At 42.1% G+C, this 22,071-nt stretch overlaps 1 protein-coding gene across 4 annotated transcripts in view; it reads left to right on the top strand.

Moving 5' to 3' along the window:
- Positions 1 to 21,810, top strand: part of LOC139769442 (uncharacterized) — a 117,763-nt gene extending 95,953 nt beyond the window's left edge. For all 4 annotated transcript variants that reach the window (XM_071700510.1, XM_071700508.1, XM_071700507.1 and 1 more), the window contains 2 exons: positions 13,200 to 14,445; positions 14,689 to 21,810. In XM_071700510.1, the coding sequence (XP_071556611.1) occupies positions 13,460 to 14,445; positions 14,689 to 15,997 (2,295 nt within the window). In that variant the 5' untranslated portion in view covers positions 13,200 to 13,459 and the 3' untranslated portion in view covers positions 15,998 to 21,810. The remainder of the gene's footprint in view (positions 1 to 13,199; positions 14,446 to 14,688) is intronic.
- The last annotated feature ends 261 nt before the right edge of the window (positions 21,811 to 22,071 follow it).

Below are 22,071 nucleotides of genomic sequence, written 5' to 3'. Positions count from 1 at the left end.
TTTGCACCGGAAAAAGGACACAGATAAGATAACACCGCCATCCGTAAAATCTCGACGATGATAGGGGCTATTTGCACTTATTGTATTAGTAATAAAAGTCGTCCGTTCGCGAGATGCCTGTCGATCTTACCTGCGGTTCGCGATGCACCAAAGGGGATTCGCAATTCGCTTTATTACGCTGTAAATGTCGAACGTTGCGACGGAAGAAAAAAAAAACGGTACCGCTCGGTTATGATGAGAAAAACGCTGGACCTGGTCAGGGATGTGAAGCTTTTTATCTTTCCACCTTTATTGAGACGTTCTCCCTTTATTGAGTCTTCAATCGCGGCGTAAAGTAGGATTATGTTAGCAAAGATGATATACGAGACATTCTGAAAGCGTTAGTTTATATTAGCTTTTTTTAAAAGAAAAAAAATTCTTTTATAATTTTTGCTGTAACAGAATGTACGATTATTTCGTGTGATTTCGTCTTGCCGAGCGTTCGAGGAGTTTTATAAATGCTTGTCGTGTATGCTTGTGTGTAATGCGTTATGAAGTATGTATCAATCATACGAGTTACAGTGAAAGGTTCGGAAAGAGTCGAAGAGAGACGTGTGGATCTTGTAAATATTGATGTAAATTTGAATTTGCCTAGTCAAGTCATATCGCTCTACTTCTAACTATTCGATCACCGCAGTAAAAAACTCAAATACCTGCTTTACTTATTCATGACAAGCTAAAAATAACGTTAGCTTAACAAAAAGATCAGCTTAAGATCAACGAATTATGTTTTATTTTTTATTTGCAAGAGTTATCGCAGCGTAAATTATGGCAATCGTTTTAATTAAAAATAACGTAAAGTTATAATAGTTAGTTTTAATTCTAACACTGGAATTATTGCGATTTTTACATCTATACATGAAAATTTTCGAATTTTATTAGATATCGGAATACAGTCGCACTATAGTGGCTAGTAAATAAAGCACCAAAGTATTATATATTATGAAAAAATATCGAGAAAATAACTGCTCTTTTATTTCGAAGTGACCCAGTATGCATGCCACAATGCCGTACATGCAAAAATGAATATTGTCGCGTTTACGTTCTTTAAGAGAATGATGGAAAATCATGGCTAATGCCGTTGGACATCATTATCATAAATTACGCTTGGTTTGTTCTTTTATGATATTTCCTTATTTTTAATGTCTACGCAACTCGACGTAACAACTAAAGATTTCAGGCAGAAGTCGATGAACTCTCTGAATTCTCATCCAGGAGTACGTTGCGGCGAGTGCCGAAGTTCGGAGAAAACACACGTTGATCTTTTTTGCGAGATACTCGATGAAACTGCAGCGAGCATTTCGTGAGCAAGATCGCGCGGTTTTAGACGTCCGCACGCTCCACATCCACTCCGACGAATTAGAAACGGAGTAATCAGTCGAAGTTGGGTGCACGGACCCGTTCAGCAGCCCTCCGTTCACACACGCGCCCGCCTATTCTTCTGCAGAATCGATTAGTCGAAAGTAGCACACAGTCTCTGCCATTAACGCAGGCGATGTGTTGCGTTCGGCTAGCCGCACAGCTTTTCTTCGTGCTGTTTGCCAAGAAATCAATAGCTCTTACCCCGAGAGCTTCTGCGAGCGGAGGTAGTTCGTATAAGGTGAAATGAGCTTTATTCAAACGTATTGGGTATTTAGTTCTCGCTTCCAACCATTCCTGAATCTTGAAAACCGCAATTTGCTTCCGCCTAGCGGATATTTCGCCGTATATATACATACATATATATATATATATTTTTTCGTCATCATTAGTAGATGTCCCGTGTAATATTTAACGTAAGACGGCTCTATAACATCTGTGTAATGTATCGTGCGGCGGATTATTCCAATGACGCAAGTAGTTACCTAACCGACGATGTTCCGTGAAGAGCTTAGAGACTTTCGGTATTAAGCTTCGCAGGAGAAGCTTGGCAAGTTCTGCTTCTCGTCCTGTAACTTCCTCATTTAAATCAATATGAAAATTGACAAAGTCCGCGCGACAACATTCGCGGCATGGCAGTTTCCCTCCCGGCGCGGCGGGCGTACTTAGTCACGTGTAAGCTACGGGATACATTTATTAAAATTACATTGTTAACTGTTATCTCTTTCGCGCAGAGGAATGGGCGAATTCTTGGAGCGATCAAAGACTAATTATACATTCCAAAGACTCTCCGTCGCCCCGAAATGACGTCGCACGAACGTGCATCGCGTCGCGTCAAGTTGAAGAAATAGTTTACGTGTCGCTAGTCTTTAGTCTGAACTTATAGTCTTTTGTCTAGTCGAACTAGTCTCTCTCTTCTTTGTCGACGAGTTTAAATCCTGCAACACAGCTTCTCGAACGTTCGCAAATTCTCGCCGAGCGTAACACGCATCGCGGCGCGCTTGGCGACGCTGTTTCCGCGATTTCTCTCGTTTCTTTTTTTTTTGTTTCGTTTTACTTTTTTTGTTCCAGCAGCGGGGCGTCGGCTGGCCGGAACGGCGTCGCGGCGCCTCCGCTTTGAGTTTTCCCAACCCCTACAATTCCCCATACACCCCTTTCGCCCCGTTTACATCGCCGGCACGACGACGCGACGTGGCGCACAACAAACGGCGTGCGATATGTTCTCGTATTCCCCCTTTGCCCGCCGCCCTTTCGACGAGAAGTATCGCCTCCCCGTACGTGGTAAACGTATTGGTTCTTCCAAACATCCCCTATTCCTCTGCGGTTGTTTCGACCTTCGGTGAAATATTTTGGCCATATCGTCGGCCGTGCGATACTCCGTTTTATCCTATATCCCTCTGATATTTGCTCAGCGGTTTTAACATTCCGTTACTTAAGCCCTATTTATTATGGGAATGGATATAAGTTGGATTTCGGAAATGTGGCGAAAAAGAGAGATGCGTCTCTCTTTTTGCGATCGAGTTGAATTATCGCGCGAGGAGACCATTTCCGGGAGGTCGGTGCGCGCGATCTCCGTGTATAAATTAGGGGATGATAACGCCGCGGGGTGAAATTTCGAGCCGCGGGCGGAGTTTCGCTATCCCGAATAACCTCCGCAGAGGCGATTCGGTCGGACTTCGCGGCGAAGCCGTTTGCATCCGGCTGCATATTTCACACGTCGTACGCTCCGCCATATTTGCATCACGGCCTCGTAATCTCGTTGGAATACAACCGACCGCGAGACAGACACCGCTCTCGCTGTTGTTGCTCGCTAGTTTGCCGTCCCCGAGTCGCTTATTGTCGCGCATCGTCCCCCATGGGAGACGTCGAATCCAGAATGCGGGGATGAGGAGCGTCCGCGATCGTAAAACAGCGACAATGACGGAAAAAGCGTTGACAGCATCCGGCGGCCACGTTTGCATTCAAGGGCTGTTCGAGGTTTAACGCATCCTTCGAGCTTATTTAGTGCTCAAGTTGATTAAGTATTTTTTTAAGTCAAATTTAAATTGTCTGAAGAACAATGCATAAGAAATAATGATGTAGATATATGTCGCAGGGATTTCGTGTAATTTGTTTTTTTTTTGCAAAATTCCTATAGGAAATCCACAAAAAACCGGGATATTATAGAATAAATAAAAATTATTAATATAAATATAAATAAGTATATTAATATCTATAAACGTAATTTATAATATATTTATAAATATATAAATTAATAAAAATTTCAACTCACAATTTCACTGGCAGAACCTATAAGGATTTTGCAAAATTACTAATAAAATTGTGTAATTTTTATTTATTCTATAATATCCTGATTTTTTGGATTCTCTAGAAATAAAAAAAAAACGAATTACACGAAATCCCTGCAACATATATGTAAATATTCAGTGACTCAAAGTTAATTATAATTTATTTTTAATCGTATCGACGTTGAGAAAAACGCGGGCCACGCGTTAAATCGGATGTAAGACCGAAAATGAAAAACCGACGTGCGAGAGGATGTTATTTCCGCCGGTGAGATTAGCACAAAACGAGCCGACACACCGTTCACGAATTTTGCCGGAGCACCCGAGCCGGAAACTCGTACTCGCGGACGAAAACGCGCGCACGTCGGCTAATTACGACGCTAATTTAAAAAGTCTTGGCGACGTTAACATTTCTCATTAAGGGAGTAACAAGCAGCTCGCGGCCGAAAATAACGAAGTCGCCCCGGCTGAAAATAACGAAGTCTCCGCTTGAAATTTTGTCGGGCGTAAACCTACCCCCCGGCATTATGATGCGCGGTCGACAATTACTACGCTGTTTTGCCGAGCAAAAAGTCGCGTATAAAAATCGACCCAGGAAGCTCGCGATAAATGTGCGAGCATTTATATGGGAGATAAATTAAATCTCTAGTCTACGTGAAATAATTTCATCAGATTCTGCTTTTATTCCTCTACAAATTTCTCTCTTCAAACCGTAACACGCATAAAGATCTGGATTATCAGGAATGATACCCGGTTTCCTTATGTATTTCCGAGGATAGTTACTGAATCGATACCTTGCGCAAGATAGAACGGGAAGGGGAGGGAGAGAGAGAGAGAGAGAGAGGGACCAAGAAAGGGACACATTTCATCATTTTATGATCCGTCCTCAGCTCTCCCAACGCAATCGCTGGTGAGTCAGATTAAATTGCATCTACGCCGACTAACGGGCGCATTAAATCTCGTAAGCTTCCACCTGATGGCAGATTCCGCAGCGAGTTACGTCCGCGCGAATTTTCAGACGTTGACGATATCCGCCGTCGGCTTAACGTCGAGCTACGTCAAGCGTCGCCGGTGTTGTCATCGTCGTCGCCGTCGCCGTTGCCGCCGTCGTCGATGCTGCTGCTGCTGCTGCTTGGCGATTCAGCTCGCGGAGAGGGCCAACGACGCACGTAATAGGGAAATGCGTCGACCTCACGGTGCCATTCCACGACCCTTTCCCCGGAGCCGCCAGTAGCCGCAAAGGCGGAGAGGACGGTTCAATGATGATTCAGTAATTTCATGGCTCGACGGAGCGAGTCCCGTTAAAAGTGATTGCCGCCGGATGTCACGCGTCCGCTTTTGATCACCCAAATAAGATCGCGAAAGGACGGCTCGAGACTCCGCGATTCGAGGGACGGGGAAGAGATGTGATTTATGGGGTATTTTGAGATAAAATCAGTTTCTTTATATTCATGAAAAATTCTGAATCTAAATCAAATAGGCGTATTAAATTTAAGCCCCTATTTGCTAATATATAAAAACACTGTGTTCCATCTCTCCTCTTCCCATTTTTATACAACAAGAAGAATATTTTTAATAAATATAAAGTAAAATCAGAATTCACATCGTAATGTTAAATATAAAATTTATACCATAATATTAAATCATACATTTTACATCACAATGTTAAATTATTCGGAGATATAGCTATTTCACTTCCATTTCGAAACGCGCAAATTTCACGACGGTTTATTCGTGTTTATGAACATTCCGCGAGGCGTGCATTTATCGATATGCGCCGTATCCAAGGAAGGGGAATATTTATTTGCAATTCCGTGGCAATTAGCGGTTTAATTTTAATTTAAACGAAATATCAGCTCACGACGACGTCGACGACAACGATCCGGCGCGGCGGGGCCGGTTGTTACATGGTCGCCTCAGCTATCAGTAAATAACGGTAAAATTAGCGACGCACTATTATCTCTATTAGCCATTGTTATTAGCGCAATTACGGGCACGGTAACATAATGCCTATTTGCAAGGCGCATTCGAACGCGATTGCGACGCAGGCGCGCCGCGTTTCCCCTAACGAACAATGTTTTCGAAACAATTAACTGATAATTCACATCGGCATTAGTTTGAGGTCTTGTTCAATTTTGCGGCAGCCACGTTATATCGTGTTCTCAATAATAATTATCTCAATGACATCGATAACGAAATATTATATTATCATATTCTTCCGCAATATTGTAACTTTTAAACTTAAATATTAAGGTAATATTTTTCGCAGTAAATTAAATTATTGAAATAAGATGCTTATAATATAAGCATCAAAATTTCATCAATTTAGAAGGACCAAAAAACCCATGATCGAACCGTCTTAACTATTAATCTGACCAAAACCAATATTGACCAAATCGTATTGTCATGATGATTATTATAGCCAGTTGGGTCGATTTCAAAGTCTTAACTGTTAATTAAGTTAATTATAATTGCTGGCGAAGTAAATGTTACTTGCTCGGTTTAAATATTAAACATCTCGATAATTACAAGTTTCAAACTGAAGTTCTATTTAATCTAAATCAATTTGAAATTGAAATGGAAGTTTTTTTTATTTTTACAGTTTTTGGAGACTTAACTTTCCAAAGTCTTTAACAGTTTCTTTTATAAACGATAAACTGTCGACAGGTTCACGTTAAATGTTATCGCCATTCTGGTCAGTTTGATTTCTGTAGTCTCAGTTTTCTGCGATTTCGAGAAAATACGCGACTTTTTCGCTCCTGGATCAGCCTGTATATTCGTGATTTATTACACGGGTATCCGTCGCTCGGTTCGCGTTTGCGGACATTATCGGCGGCTTGTCGTCGACGAGGCATTCGGCCCTTTATTTCCCGACTTTCGCGGAAGGAAGAAAAATAGACGGTGCTCCTCGCGGCGCCCCGGGATCGTTACTTTCCAGATCTCTTTCGGCGAAAGACGGCGGAAAAAGTCGGACGCGTTTTCGCGGCGCATCGATTACGGTATTCGGTAATTTTGTGCTCCGCCGGAGCGAGCTGGAAAAAAAAATATCGCCGCGCGTTATTTCGGCGCCGTCGATTCCCGATGGTGGAGTGCTCGACCAGAAATGAAAATCGGAATGTGATTGTACCTCTGCATTTGAAGTCTGATTTGTTACTGACGAGAAGAGAATTGACGATCATTTTTTAAAAGAACGACAAGTCGTTGAAGATATTTGAGAAAATAGTATAATAAATTATGTATGCTTATATAAATGCTATATAAACGGTTAAAATGACAGTAGAAAGAGAACAAAGACCTCTCTTTGTTGGCAAAAAAGGGGACAAAAGCTGCAGTCTTTTATCTTTCGTATCTTGTCACAACGAGGGTTCAGTGCTGTCCAAATTTGGAGGAATTTTCCATGCTGGAAATTCGTGTTTACCTAACAGGGGTCTGTCAAAGCGAGGGAGAAATGTGTCCGCGAGCTTGGAGAAGGGTCGCTACAAAAAGAAGGGTGAGAATGGGAGGTAAGGATCAAATTCGCCGTTCGATTTTGCGACTGATCGATCGTGACGCTCGGTAATTCTACACTTCGTTGAAGCGGCTTCACGTTAACGAGAAAAGGGGGAAAAAATTCAGTTTTGGAATATGCGCACTTCTTACATTACATAATGGATGTCATTACATTTAGTTTATAACAAAAAATAAAGATGATAAAATATTCCTGTGTGCCTGTTTTTTTAATAAAAAAAAATATATAATAGTGTACATACAAAAAACATAGGGGAGATCGGGCTAGTTGGTACACGGTAACTATTGTAAAGGTGACAAAAGATACTGCATAAAAAATATAATATTTCCGCAAAAACATTGCGATAATATTTCAATTAGTTATTTTAGGTTGAGTATCGTATTTTCACAAACAGAAGGTATTTTTAGTTTTGTATGGCCGAAAAATAAATTAGTGATATATTGAATGTTATATTAAATCTGGTTATTATATCATAATTCTAACTGTTTCTTTAAAACCTTTACTTTAATTGTAATAACTTCCAGTTATGTTAGTCTTAAAAAATTTATCTCAAATATCTCAATATGGCAGGTCGGGTCGGGGCTGATTGTGACGGGGTAGGTTGTTACAGCCTTTTTATAATTTCGACCAACTCCGTCGATGTAACACATAACCTCGGCATAACACAGTGGCAGATAGTTTAATCTTATGTAAGATTTCACCGTTAACGTCTCTTATTACATTTTTAAGCATTTGTATGGGTAACCTTTGTAAGAAAAAACCAAGTCGATATCTTATCGGGCCTAAGAGATATCGAGGAAACCGTGAAAATACATTTCACCCCTGTATAGGGGTCGAAGGGATTTTCTAAAAATTCCTTCTTAGTGGGTGCTTACGTCATGGAAGAAATATACTCCTCGAATTTCATGTTTCTAGGTTTAGGGGTTTGTACTGAACATTGATGAGTCAATCAGTCAGTCAGTCAGTCAGTCAGGACATCAGGACATTTGTTTATATATATATATATATATATATGGGTATAATACTTTGAAAACTAGATCTTTCACAATTTAATCTAGTACTGTGATAACTTACTTCGCATAAGGCTAGTTGTTACAAATATAATCGCCTTATAATTTTCAATAGTGCAACAAAATTAATTATACTATTCAGTTTAAAAAAATATTTTTGTGTTGTATAAGTATGCGACTATTGAAAAATTCTCTTGCGGCTTGTATTTCATTTATTAGTTACATGTAAAAAAATCATTTAAAAAAGCGTACCAACTAGCCCCAGTCTCCCCTACAACATACACGATTTAAATATGGACCAAATTATGCAACGTTATATAAGCTCTTGGTTCGAATAACGAAACTGAAAGATATACATTAAATAAGTTAATTAAATGGTATACTTTAACGTGACTAGAATATGACTTCATTTCTTCTCTCTGTCATATTATTACAGACTATTATTACATTAGTAAACTAAGGATAAAGTCTCTTTCGATTCTGATACTCTCGAAGGATCGATTAGGTCGGATTCGAATGACATTAAAGTACAATTCCCCATCGTTGTACGCTTCTTCCACTACTCTCAAAGGAATAAAAGCGAATCATAGTTAATTGAATTAACGTAGCCGGTGTTTTATTAGCGGAAAAGTCGTTCGGGATATTTTTACAATTTAAAGGAAAGATAACTATATAATTATTTATAACAATATATAGCTGCTCATGCATAGAACTTATTTTAACATTCAATATCGACCGCGTTCTATAATTCTCAAGGATATTTTTATTTTAACTTTTGAAATACCTATCCATATAATATCTTTAATTTCGTATTTTTTCTACAATTTTTCTATTTACGAAGCTATCGTGAAGAAACGTAGATCGTATCCCGTTCCATTTCAATTCTTCCTTACGTATTTTTGATCAATATCTAGCAATTGTATCGACGAATTTACCTAGCTGTTAATTTACCTTCACGATCGCGAGGTTGGGAAGGGGCTGTTCTCGATATTTGCCCACTCGATCTCGAGCCTTTGTAAGTCGCGCTGTAAGTCGAGAATGAAGGTACCAAAGAACTGCTTGCCTTTACCCCGCCAGAAGAGGCAGGAATAAGAGGGCGAAGGGGCTTCGAACACGCTTGAGGAGACGGAAGAGCCACGGTCCCGAGGAACTTTAAGGAACAATCGCGCACTGTATATCGCAATTTTTATTTCAGTCGCTGTATTCTCTCTTCCACAACGCACTCGATAGCTCCAAGTTTATTACGTTCTTAGATTAGATTAGGTTCTTACAATTTCTGTATTTTAAAGCGTTTATGAAATGAAAACAGTGCAGCTCAGAACTGCTCTTGTAATCTACAAAGATAAAATACCATCGAAACATTTGTGTTTTTACTGTTTTTATTGTTCTCCTGGTTATCAATCTAATTATCGACAAATTGATTTCTTAACACTCTTCTAAACAAGTAATTGAACGTTATCATATCTATCTATCCGACCGAAAAGTCCATGTTCTCGGTTGGTTAGAGAGGATCGATGAAAAAGATTGACGGAAATTCTTGTCCCTGCGGCTTTGTACTGCGCCCCGTAAATCGAGGAAGATACCGGAAGTGGCCTAAAAAGATAGTACCCGATTTCTTTCGTATACGATTCGAACAACTTTCAGAAACGTTCTTACCATCTCCCCTTCCTCCCTCTGTCTATCTATCTATCTCTCTCTCTCCCTCTTTCTCATTGTCTGTTCTCTTTAGTCGCGCAACTCCCTTGTTTCTCGGTAATTAAACGGGGGTCGATGTCAATTAAATTATCCCCGCTGCGTTTCACACGTGATGTGACAGTTCCCCGACAATGAGAGATACACCACTGCCATAATCGATATAGTTGCTCGACTATTCATCAGTCATAAATGTCACAGTGTAATTGTGCAATAGTTGCCCTAAAATTGATACATTGCGACTATTTGCATTTTAATTATTTAGTTTTGATTCATAATATGTAGAATATGTTTCAAGAATCGTAGAATTAATATACTCCGTGCGCCAATAAAAGATACAAATTTATCCGAAAGATATTACAGAAGAGATAACGAGCTGGCTATCGATAATCACTTCTACCTTATCATATGCATTAACGAAACATAAGGAAATATCGCAAGATTTCAATTCAAGTTTTTTCAAGTTAACACGTTTTAACTGTATTATTCATCCGCTGATAACAGTCATAATAACGTTTAAAATGACGATTCACCATCTCGGATGGATGCCCTCAGCGCCGTTTAGCGCTTCGTCTCTTTCGCCTCGTTTACATTTTGCCAGCGAAAAGTATTTCTTCCCATTTCGCAGTCGGACAGCATTTCCTCTCGCCGAAATGGTGGTAACAATTAACGAAATACCTCGGAATCGGCATGACCGTTGAATTTAATCGCGACATTATCGTTACGGTTTTAATGACCGAAGGCGTCGTTTAACTCGCTCTTAAAGATCTGTTAAAACGACTCGCGTTTAGTGCGTTTTTTTTCCGCCCGGAAACGAATTATCTTTCTGCCGAAGCTGATACGAGAGACGAGTCTCGCGAAAATAAGTTCATATAAAATATTGAATTTTTTCATCCGGAAGGAAAACCGTGCGTTGAAAAGTTAAAATGCGTATCCTCCCAAGCCTTCTCCCAATACTCAACTTTTTCATTTTCAACCCTCATTTCCATTTCGAGCGATGGAGAAAAAGAAGCGTATTCCATGCACCGTTTCGCATTCGATATTTACTGCCGGCCGCGAGACGCTAGCGCAATTTTAAAGAAGCCCCTTTAAGGGCCCTCCTTCGCGCGCCCAAAGCGAGCACCGGCGGTTTACCGGGGACTATTTTCAACCCTCCGGGTTCGACAATTCGCATCCCGATGAAAACGTTTGCTGACTAAACGAGCTGCCGCGATTCCGAAGGCGAGCACGAAAAAAGCGGAATGAAGGAACGAATGCGAATGAACGAAAGAATGAATCTTCCGTGTCGCACACCATCGTGTGTTTTTTTTATGTCTTTTCACAATTTTTTTTCCATGCACGTTGCCTCACCATTTATGCGAGTTCGCGTTTACACGGCATCAAGTATGCATAGAGGCAGGAAGCATGGCTCGGCGATAATTTGCGAGCGCGTATTGAAAAGAACGTGATCCGACAGAATTATCGTAATTTCGATTTACGTTTACATGCAGGATGAAATCTGGGTTCGGAAAATCAATGCTCTTATACGTACAATGCACATACATATACCTACACATATAGAAGTTATATTTATATAATTCATATTATATATTGGATCAAATTGTATATTAATTACAAGTATGTGTGTGTCTTTCTACTTTACGTAAAAAATGTACATTTGTGCAATGACCGCAATTAAACTTAAGTAACAAATAGGGATGTGCGATTTTGCGATATATCACTAGCACCATGATTTTTTTTCTTGAATCGCGCCTGCGATATAAAATCGCAAATACAGTTCAAAATTGCATCTGTAATTGTAAGTATTTATTCATTAAATATTTATATAAAAAAATGGTAAAACAAAACGATTTAAATGTTATAAATGTAACATATTCCGATTACTAAATACGCTTTATTTTTAATACTAGACATAGTTTAATCAATCTGTTTAAAATTTGTTCCTCTTTATTATTCTGTAAAAATTTTTATCATAATTTTGTTATCATAAATGGAATTTTGAATCACGCGTCACTTTATATCGCAAACACTATTTTAAATTTCCTCTGTTATATAATTTTAAATTTTATGATTTAAAACAATCAAAGTGTATAATAAAATTTTCAAAAATCGTAAAATTAAAAATTACATAATATAACGGGGGAAATTTAAAATAGTGTTTGCGATATAAAATAATGACACGTGATTCAAAATTGGGTTTGTGATACAAAATTATGCACAATTCAAAATATAAGATATAAAAATAGAAATGCGATATATATCGCATTTACTGTGATTCTTAAGGGAGATTGTAATTTTGAAAATCGCACTTTCTAATAGTAATAAATTACAAATAGGTAGAAAGACTTAGTCTGTCGAGATAATACAAATTATATGCAACACGTGATATTACGTGAACTGTCGAGTGGCGCGTCAAGATCGTATCCGCGCGGTTTGCGTTTTCCAATGCCGCTCCCGACAGCGATTTTAAAGACACAGGGGGAAAAAAAATTGCAACTCACGCGACGCGGCGACTACGACGACGAGGGTCAGTTGATATTGGATTCGAAACGTACGAGATCGGCAATATCCTTCCAGGCCTCTTCCCTTCGCATTCCTCGACCTCGGAGAAAGGCTTCCTCTCACCGAGGCATCTCCGGGATAAAGCCACGAGAGGAATGGAAGGTTTGCATGCCACGCTGCGCGAACGCGCTCGATATTCCGATATCCTGATATCGGGGAGTGTTTCTCCTCGCGACATCCTTGCCTCCTCTCCGGGATATACACCCTCTTCATGGAATTTATTATCCGCTCTCAACCTGCGTTCTGTGCACTCCCCCTCGCTCCCTCATCCCTTGCGGAAAACCCTCGGGAATCACCTTACTGAGGATTCGGCGGTTTCTATGCCCCGCATGCGGTGGCTGTTTTTCCACGAGACTTTCTAGACGAGGGAAGTCCTGATCCAGCCGAGGATCTCTAATAGTCCTTTCGTTCGCGGGAGCAAAATCCCTCGAGAGCAAAATCCCGTAATCAATTGTCGTCGGTGCACCAAGCTGATAAAAATTTTACACGCAAAAACGGCTTTTTTGAAACAACTCGCGATTACGAGCGCCCGCCCTTGAGATCGAACCTTTCCGAACTCCAGATCGGTGAGTCAATAAGTTAATTTTTAATTTAGCAAAATTGTTCAGGTTTGCGAGTTCGCGATCTTTGCTGAATTTTCCCGCGAATTATTCCCGGGCTCGAGCTTGTCTACTTGTAACCATTTATCACATCGTGATCCAAAGTGCACCGTAATTCATCGGCTCGTTCATCTTATTGTTGCAGAGATCCGCCTCTCGGTATTTCGCGAGCTGATGACCTCGCAGGCAGTCGTGCACTCACCTCCGCATCGACTCGATCGAAGCACCGCAGTCTCCCTTCGGCAACGCTGAAGGGTCAGCGCGCGTGGCGGTGGTGGGTCAGCGAAAAATGCGATAGAAACGGAGGGATACGACTACGAGAGAGAGAGAGAGAGAGAGAGAGAGAGAGAGAGAGAGGACGAGGAAGAAAACGAGGTGGGTTTGTACGACCGATGAGAGAGCACCATGTGCTCGATCGTACCGGTCTGGCGGCGGAGGGCTGCCCTCCTCGGCACGATGTTGCTGCTATTGTCCTGGGGAACAGACGCGGCGGAGGGCTGCCCGAGCATGTGCGCGTGCAAGTGGAAGGGCGGGAAGGAATGGGTCGAGTGCGCGAACCGCGGTCTCAAAGGATTGCCGCAGGGCGCCCGAGAGGAGACGCAGGTGCTCGACTTGTCGGGCAATCATCTGGTCAGCCTGCCACCGGAATGCTTCCGCGCCCTTGGCTTGATCAACCTACAGCGACTCTATCTGGGCAAGTCTCAGATCAGTCGCATCGCCTCGGAGGCGTTCGTCGGCCTGGTCGGCCTAGTGGAGCTCGATCTGTCTGAGAACAAGATCGAGGAGGTGCCTACGGACACGTTCGCGTCCTATTCGAGTTTGATGAGGCTTATACTGAACGGGAATCCGATCAAGGAGATTCGCCAAGGCGCGTTTCTCCATCTGGCGCATCTGACCAACTTGGAGATCAGCAAGTGCGCAATAGAGGTCGTCGAGCAAAACGCTTTCGAGGGCCTCCAGTCGTTGGAGTGGCTCCGGCTGGACGGCAATCGACTCACCTACGTGCCAGATCACACTCTGCCGCTCGGGGGAAATCTCAGGGGATTGACTCTTCACAATAACCCGTGGCAGTGCGACTGTAGATTGCGAATAATGCAGACCTGGCTGAAGGAGTCGGCGCCGGCGGCGCCACAGGAATCCGAACCCGTCTGCGATTCCCCGGCGAGGCTGCAGGGCAAGCAGATCAAGAGTCTCAAGTCCAACGAATTAGCCTGCCTGCCGCGTATCGATCTTCAAGATCACTTGGAGATGTACGAGGGCGGAAATGTCACTTTGAGATGCGACGTTCACGCGGTTCCGACCGCCAAGGTCACTTGGTGGTTCAACGGAGAACCGTGCGAGCTGCAGCACGAAAACAATTCCATGGCCGGCAGTATTTCTGCATTTCCAAGGTAAGCGAATTTCCAGCTCCTATTATAGGCCGGTATTCATAGTCAGATTTTATATTTAAGATCGTCTCAAGTTTATCTTCAGACGCTGTAGAGAACTCGTTTTATTGGCTACGGAGTATCTAAAGATAAACTTAAGTCGATCTTATATATAAGATCTGACTATAAATATCGGTCATAGAGCTTCTACGAAACCTTGTCTACGTTTCTTTTGTTTCGAAACGCGTTTCTCTGCATCTATTCTAGGTGCATCTATCGACAACGAGGCGGGACCAACATGAGCAGCACGCTGTTCCTCTTCTCGGTTGAGTCGCTCGACGAGGGCACCTACAGCTGTATCGCGGAAAACAGCGCGGGTTCTGCAGTGGCGAATCTTTCTCTCCGCGTGCTCTTCCGCGAGAAACCCACCGTGGAGCCACCTTCCGACAATCCTGGTTCCGGCTACTTGGTCGCAATTGTCGCGGGCGCGCTGGTAGGCACTTTTCTGGCACTGGGCTGTTTGGTGGGTAGCGTGATATACTGCGCGAAGAAGCGGCGTCGCGACCGAAAGCGCAATTCGAAGGCGTTGGTGACGCAGAGCAAGTCGGTGCTGCCGATCACGAAGGACACCACCAGCAGCGCCTGCCGAAAGGGTAACGGTAGCCTGATCGGTGGTCTCGAACATCAGCAGATGGTCTCGTATACCGAGCGTGAGATCAATCGCGCGGCCACTTTGGAACGCCGGGAGCACACCAGGAACAATCACCTAGATCGGGATGCGTATTCAGTGGCAAGTCCGGTTGCCAAATACCTGACCGAACCCGATCTGATCAACGAGGTGCCTGAAAACACCGAGGTAGGCTACGGTCAGCTGTACGGACGGCATCATCAGCGTGCCGGCGGCGTCGATCGGCAGGTGCTGGAGTATGACTCGGGCTATCCGCTGCAACCTGATCTGCGACCGCCGCCAGTTCTGCCGCAGATGAGCTACCTGGATCAGGATGGCTACCCGCTCAATTTCGGCCTGCCCAAGATCACCTTCAGCACTGCCAGCACTCTGCCCAGGCTCCGGCAACGTATGTCGGAGCCAGGCTCGGCGGCCGCGCCGGCAGCCAGATACTCGCGCGAGGCGGAATTCCTCGCGAGATCACCGGGATACGATCCCATTTTACCGCGCACCGACGCCAGGTACACCGCCGAGGGTTATCCTTATCCGGTGCATCAGCATCAACACCAGCATCAACACCAGCATCAGCATCAACAGCAACAACAACAGTCACAACCGCAGACGATACAGCCACCCCCGCCGATTCAACCAGTCGAGCAACCGATTCAACAACAGCTGCCCATTCACTCGCCAGTCTCGCCGGTCGCTGTTTTCCCGGAGGTACCCTTTATACCGTCACCTCCGGCGGCTTACAGAGGTGAAACCACCCCGCTGTCGCCGCGATCGCTCCTCGGCAAAACCGCTCGCGAGGCCGCGGCCGCGGCCGCGGCGAGGGCCGAGGAGATCCAACCGCCGAATCATCCGGAAAGTCCCGACGAGGGCTACGTGGGAGACGCCATGGACGTCTGAAAAATCCGAACCGAACGAGAGTTCGGGAATCGGATATAAGAAACGTGGGAAATACATCCTGGATCTACCGTGAATAAAATTAATACATTGTTTACTTTTTACGGGTTTACTCAGTTTTTATTTACTGAGAAAAAAAGGATCGGATTGATCGATTTCTTTGCGGAAAACGTCGCAATTAAAATTTTTTGAAGATATACATAGAAGAAATCGTTTTAACGAGATTGTACAAACTTTCTTTAAAGTATACCAAGATATAGTTAACATTTGTTACTCGACTTTTGCCAAAAAGAATTTTATCTTAGAAGTTTTAATTTTAAGAATTTACACATGTCGCACAAATATTTAAACATTTTTGTATTAAGTACTTCAATCATTTCGAATATAAGAAAATTAATTTGAGAACAGAAATGTTCATCGTTTTGATGCAAAAATTTTCATATGAGTCAAGAGGGAAGACCTGTCCTCATTCTTTTTGCTCAACATATTGACCCAGCAGACAGAATAACGTCATTTATATTTGCATACAAATTTTCGAGTAATTTTTATAATCTCCTCCCATTATGCGCGCCAAGCATGGAGACTTAAACGAATAACGAGATATCAGCATCAAGGAGGAAATCTGTCCTCGTCATGGAACCAGATTAATTCGCGGAGAATAACAGGGTCCAGGATGTGATTGGCGGAACAGGGCCACCCGAGACGGCACGAACAAAGGACTCGTCCTGGCGGCGGAGACGTAATAGATTAATCAGAAGGCATGTCTCGAATGTCGCTGCGGTGCGCAGTCCTCGTCAGAATCGGGGGAGAGACCGGCGGAGATATTCGCGGTGGAACGCGGTGGAAAGCGGTGGAAAGCAGCGGAACGCGGGTGATTCTTGCGCTCCGCGTATTCGAAGGAAATCGACTCCGAAAAATTTACGCGGGTCGCGTTTAAACGCGGAGAGTGCTTTTTCGGACACACCAAGATGGCGGGGCCGGATTTATTTAAACGGCGTGTCGCGCTTGTGAAATACGACGACGTCTTTTGGACGCGATCCAAGGAGAAACGTTCGGTCGCGTTGAAAAGGAACCAAGATGGCGTGACTGATCCTTAAAGTGATAGATAAATGTTTGGCGGACTCGATCGAGTGAAACGCGCCCCATGGACCCCGAAGGCGCGCTTTCAGCATCGCGAGCGAGAACGTGACTGGTGCTCAAAGCGGCCTCCTCTGATGGGGATCCGCTACGAAAATGTGAAATTAATTAAATTTAATTGTTCATGTTGATCCCTGAGACTGAGACGAAGATTCCGCGATAAATCGATTGCGGAACGAGCGAGATGGATGTGAAATAGTAATAAAAGGAGACTGTTCCCTTTTAATCGTAAATATTATAAATATTTGACAACTTTTATATATTATTTGCCGCGTGTCTCCTACACACAATTTTCAAAAACTGTTTTGCAGAATTATTGTTATATTAAAAAATATATAACATATTTATTGCTGTTCCTTTTGAACGTATTATGGTTGATACGATCTGGTCGCTTCAATCATTCTTAATGGCTCTTGGATTACTCCGATATTGTTTAAGATCGACAACAGCGTTATATAGCCCATATGGCTCATGGGGTGCTCGTGACTCGGAAATCTGCTCAAGCCTTTTTTGCACCTCTTTTCCTCCCTCGGCAGTATTCTGTTCTGGACTTATAGAATAAATGTCATTTATTTCTCTTGAGGACCCTCTCGATCCTGGCGTTTCAAGGCGGAGACGCAACTGTAGCGATTCTGCTGTAGTGATAATAATGTTAACTTGGTGTTTAAGATTGGCGAGATTAGGAGCGCCGCGATGGCGCTCGACCTGATGTACAGAGACCGTTGAGCATACAGGATGTTCTGAAAACGGTGTATACCAGAATCGGATCGGAGCGGGGAATTTCGAAAGCAAATTTACCTTTGAAAGAATTTAATCTTGGAAATCCTCTCTATCCGAAAGTTAGGAAGAGATCAAGATTGTGTCGGATCAAGAAATCCGATATTGAATTTTATTTCTCGAACTGTTAAGAATTATGATTTACTTAAATAAGTTTCACTTTATTGCCTCGTCGTAGACTATTTATTTTGCCGAAGAAGATTTTGCGAGTTAATTCCAGCTCCTCGGAATGGTATACGTCTCTTCTGGGACGCCCCGTATATCTATATATATATATATATACATACACGTATATATAAATATATATATTATACAAACACACAACACGGATAGATATATACATATTATATGGCGCGTACACTAAGAAAAAAAAACCACTAAGCGACGAAAAATCGGTGAAAGTAGTTATTTTTTAAAGGTGTCTTCGAGATTGCGATTCGAGCTGGCTTCGCCCTCTCAAGTAATCGATCGATCTACAGTCGATAGACATGCAACGGGATGGAAATCAATCGGCATTGTGTTTCTATAAAAAAAAAGATTAAGTGTAACAGTTGTATAAATTTGCGTGTATAACTTCAATCACTCAGAAAACGCTGATGAGTTGATGACGACTTATCATAACTGCAAGGTGGCGCCGGACGTGAAGACGGAAGAATGCGCCCCGAGAAAGCGCCGAGTCCTAGGAGGGTCCTTTCATCGTCAGAAGTACCCGACGAGGAAACTGGTTTCCTTTCCGTCGCCGTAATCACGACGCGATTCACGGATGAACAGTGTTTGCCTTCCAGTCTGGCGACTCGCGAGGATATAGAATCCTGCCTGTGTCCTTTAAGCTTTGCCGTCGAGGTAACTCGAAATTTGTCTTCGCCTTCGAGCTTCGTATATAACAATATTTCATCTTGTTCCGGGGGCAAGTAATTTATTTACATTTTGAGAAATTTCAGGCAAAACGAGAATGTTTAAGACAAGAAGTGAAGAGAAACTTCTTAGTACGGCAAGGAAAATAAAAAATTGTTTATTTCAGTTAGTTAAAATTTAATGTTTTGGACCACGTTGGACATCTGACAAACATTTTACAAGTAAATTAATAAAACAGATGTTTTTAACCAACAGATGATTGAAATTAAGATTCTTCTTTTTATTGAAATATAAATATATAAGCATTAATATTTTTTGACTGAAAGGCAATTAATAATAAAATTTTTGCGATATTTTTAATAACCAAGATACATTTAAATTTGATTGCACGTTTTCAGGATCGTCAACTTTCGAAATTTAAATTATATCGAGTTGTGAACGTAATTTTACGCACTGTCGAAATTCTGCGAAAGGAGTTCTGTGCGTTTATCGTTCATTTAATTAGAACTTTTTAAACGAGCTCGCCAACAAGAATAACTTCAACGCGTGCGGTCAATTTTGCGAATTTCGATATATTTGCCGTAAACGGGCAGACTATTAGTTCGTGTTTTTGAAAATGCAGCAGAATTGGCGGCGTTTAGAACCTTCATAAATATTAAATAAAATCCGACTCCGGCAAAAATTATTAGAGCCTCCAGCAAGATCATTTTGAAAACATTTTTTCTCATATTAAATCTTTTTTTTTTAATTTCTTAATATCTTTATATTTATCTCAATTTAGGAAAAGAAGAAAATATACGAAATATCGTTTAGATACTAAATATTGCGTTTTAAGCGCTGAGAAGTATTTCGGAAATTAAATAATTAGAAGACGCATTCATGTAATCACGTTTCATGTAATCGCCATTTCCTTAAAGAACCAACTTAAAGGACTTCCTTAAAAGACTTCGCGTGAGGTTAAATAAATAACGTCGTTAAATCGAGTTAAATTACACGGGAAATGCAGTGTACTTTCTTGAGGGGAAACCTTTTAAAAATAATTATTTCACTTCGTACATTAGATAGATTAAAAACGGATAATTTTATACTTGTTAAAGAGAACTGATTTTTTTGAGATTGTCCTTTTCATAGGTAAAAATTTTTCATAGACCACTCTAGGCGCTTCATGCATATTTATTCGCATCGATTAAAATCTGGCGGAAGAAAAATAAAAATCCCGACACATTCGAAACAATTCCTTTTTTGCGGAAAAAAAAATCTAAACTAGGCAGTCCGAGTCTTTTTTTTTCTTTTTAGTTTTTACCTCGACGCCGCCGTGCTTTCAGAGATTCGCTTTTTTTTTCGCAGATAAAAATTTATCATCGCAATCTGTCGCTTCCTTCTTCGTGTGTATTTATTTTCGTCGAATTGACGAACGAGCGGTTAAACGCGGGAACAAGAAAAACACTAGCAAAGTTTAACGATCTTGCTCGCGGGCGATATTGCATTCGCTGGTTTGCAGCTCGTCTGAGTTAAACGCATTCCACTTTTTCCCATCGATCCCTTTTTACTTCTTATTTATTCCTTTTCGCCCGCACGCGCGCGCGCGCGCGCTAATTATAACCGCGGCCACGAGCTTGCTTGGTAACGATCTCGCTTTCTTTTTTTTTTTTTGTAGAAACGCGACGGAAAGCTTTTCCGGATTTTCCTCGAGAATCCGCGGAGAGACACGAGATATACATTTTTCGAAATGTATTTCACACAGGAGGAAATTATGCGAACGGGAGTTATCTTTACGTAGAGATAATTCTCGATTGTTTCAATGACTTTTCCGCGCGACTTTTAATATTTTCGGTGCGGATGGACGGCTGCTGCAGGAACAAAATTCCGCTCCTGATAAATCGGTCGAATTAAATTTCGCAAGAAAATCATACGCGCGGAATTTCATCGTATAAAGGTTTAGCGTCCCCGAGATCGGTCGTGAATATTAATCGGCTTTTCCTCTCGCCGACTCGCGCGCGGTGAAACATTCGCGCCGCTCCGCGCGCCGCGCCGCGCCGGGGAAAATCTCGCGAGGAAGGCAGCCGCCCATCCTATTAACTTCCCTCGCATTCACAACGTGCTACTACGATGCTTTCCGGTAAATGTAATCACACGTCGATGCATTAATCAGCCGCGCGGCGAAACTCATGGTAACTTCATCCGTCGGATATGCACGTCAGTTGAAAGTTGCGAGGCCGGCGACGGTGGGACAGCAGTGTTTCTTGGTTAAATTGAAAATGTCCCTTCGGGGGGACTATCGGATATTATTAATGCTTATTTATTTTTAATTTAGATATTTTAATATTCCACGTTTTTGAATCTCGTGGCTCCTGGAAATGTTTGTTTCGGAAGATCAGACGTTATTCAGGATGAAACAAGGATAATGCGCAAATAGCCAACCTTGATCTTGTTTATTCGTTCTTTTTAGAGTATGTCTTGGGAGAAAAATATTTTGCAAACGTGGAGTTCATAAATTCTCATGTTGCAAGATCGATCAGGAAAGAGTGTATGTAATGGAAAGATGGCGAAGAGAGAGAGCGAGAGAAAGAGAGAGAGAAAGAGAGAGGCTAACATTAAGTATACACGAGAAAATGAGGGCCAAAGCCACATTCGAATCGATCTCCTTCGAATCCACCCATCCTGCCATTCCACTTCCCTCCTCCCACCACGTAAACCACCCTCCTTTTCTCGACCGTAAAACTCCCGCGAAGAGTTACGACTCTCCGACGCTCGCAGCACAATCTTGCATATATGGACAGGCGCACATATACACTCATTTACGTACTTACACATATAGAAACACAAAAACACACATGTACACGTGTATATGTATACATACACCGACACACACATACACACAGTTGCAGGTACACATGATGTTCCGAACGATTGAGCAATACGATTTGTATTACCGTGTATAACGTAATGTATTCGATTCTGCACATGTCGTATGTACTTTGGATGTAGCGAAGGATTTTTCACGACTGATATGAGATTAAAGGAATAAAGATAGCTTTTGTATTAAATGTCTGGTTCTGTTTTTATACGCGCATTTGCATACAGCATTCCCGTTCCCATTTCCGCTACTGTCTTCGTGGAAGGATTACGCAAACGTTCCTTCGTGAACAATCCCGATCAAGTGTGTGTCACGGTGATACGAAATTACGAAAAGTATTTTTTAACATTTTTACATTTTTCATTACAAATCTCGGATTTATTATTTCCATGAATAAAAATTATCATATGAGAGAGATGTCTCGATAATAATAAAGGTATATTATCAGTAT

Source organism: Temnothorax nylanderi, unplaced genomic scaffold (genome assembly GCF_030848795.1).
Source record: "Temnothorax nylanderi isolate EJ_2023f unplaced genomic scaffold, tnyl_v1.0 TNYL_tig0022_pilon, whole genome shotgun sequence".
NCBI lineage: Eukaryota > Metazoa > Arthropoda > Insecta > Hymenoptera > Formicidae > Temnothorax > Temnothorax nylanderi.
This window is presented reverse-complemented; position numbering and strand designations above follow the sequence as displayed.